At 58.4% G+C, this 1512-nt stretch overlaps 1 protein-coding gene across 1 annotated transcript; it reads right to left on the bottom strand.

Moving 5' to 3' along the window:
* Positions 1–108: 108 nt before the first annotated feature.
* On the bottom strand, positions 109–732 carry LOC112125813 (HLA class II histocompatibility antigen, DQ beta 2 chain-like; the record flags this gene model as incomplete). The annotated part of the gene is given in 4 exon segments (XM_026662405.1): positions 109–198; positions 201–218; positions 463–696; positions 699–732. Coding segments are annotated over 4 exon segments (376 nt in total), but the record flags the coding sequence as incomplete, so codon positions are not given.
* Positions 733–1512: the final 780 nt, after the last annotated feature.

Below are 1512 nucleotides of genomic sequence, written 5' to 3'. Positions count from 1 at the left end.
AAATTGTGGTGAATCAAAATTCGAGTGAAACCCTCCAGTGCCACTGCATCATGGCCCCACTGGGGACTCATTTCCTGGGGCTGCCGGCCCCATCCCGGAGCCATTCACCTTTCTTATTCCTCAGGCAGACGAGCAATCCCAGGACCTTGAAGAGCAACCCCAGCACGGAGTCCCCGACCCCAGCCAGCATCTTGCCCCAGCAGAATCAGCCCGTGCCTCTGTAGAAAGAAGAGCACAGCCGGTTTAGGCTGAGCTCAGCCCCTCCTTCCCCTTGTGCTCTCTGCCCCGGGGGGGGGGGGGGGGGGGCGGGGGGGGCGGTGGCCCGGCCCCCCCCCCCCCCCGCGCCGGGGGCGGGCGGCGGGGGGGGGGGGGGGGGGGGGGGGGACAGGGCTTGACCCAGGCCCATCCCCCGAGGGCTGCCCCTGCAGGATCAGGGGCTGCCCCACACCCAGAGGCTCTTACCCCAGTGCACGGTGAGGGGGTCCCGCAGGCTGATGTGCTCCACCTGGCAGGTGTAGACGTCCCCGCGCCAGGGGCTCATCTCCAGCATCACCAGGAAAGTCCAGTCTCCGTTCTGGAGCAGCTCCGTGGACACCGCCCCGGCCGTCTGCTCCTGCCTGTTCTTCAGCCACTTGATTTTGATCCCCCTGGGGTAAAACCCCGACACAGAGCAAACCAGCAGATTGCGATGCGCTGGGACTCCGATTTCATGGGGGAAACTTTCACCTTGGACTGAATTGGGAGAAGCGGGAGAGAGAGAGAGATGGGAAAGGAGTGAGAGACAGAGCAGGACTCAGAGAGACCAGGTTCCAGCTCCAATTTTTACAATCTTCCTTCACCCTCGGCGCATGAAGAGATCATCACAGATCCGGGTGAAAGTACCATTGTTAACCTTTGGTATTCCCCCATTGTCCCTGTCTGGGGGACACCTACTGGGACAGATCTGACAATACCTTGCAATGTCCTGGACAAGCCTTATGGAATTAAGTTAAACCTTATGGAATTAAATATTTGAGGAGTCCATTGTCTTCCAAGTGCCGTGGTTTGAGTGTTGTTATGGAAATGTGTGTAACTTCTAGGCAACGACTAACGTGCTCATGAACTGCTCGATGTCATGATTCTAGGGAAAGGAAGCAGCAGAACTGGGACAGGGGCCTTCAAACAATCAGCCTTCAGCCAAGTCAGAAGCTGGTGGGTCAGGTCCCAGGGGAAGAAACTCTCAGGAAAAAGGGAGTTCAGAAGAGCTGGCAGAGTCTCAGAAAGACAGGATTCAAGGCACAACTGCAAACTATCCCCATGAAAAGAAAAGATGGAAAGAGTCTGTCACAGAGTCACAGGGTCTGGTCTATGCCCCAGCCTGTGACCGGAACGACCCCTTAGTGTGCCGGGCCCCAAGCACCCACCCAGTTCCATAGGGGCAGGCCCGGGGCCTCCAAGACTCGGACACTGGGCCTTTGGCACCAGCAAACCCTGTCTCTCTCCTTGGCTCCCTGCAACCAATCCAGCCCAGGC

The sequence above is a fragment of the Terrapene carolina genome, unplaced genomic scaffold, assembly GCF_002925995.2.
Source record: "Terrapene carolina triunguis isolate 2854851 unplaced genomic scaffold, T_m_triunguis-2.0 Scaffold27057, whole genome shotgun sequence".
Classification (NCBI taxonomy): Eukaryota; Metazoa; Chordata; order Testudines; family Emydidae; genus Terrapene; species Terrapene triunguis.
The sequence above is the reverse complement of the archived record's forward strand: the minus strand, read 5'-3'. Positions and strand labels throughout refer to the sequence as shown.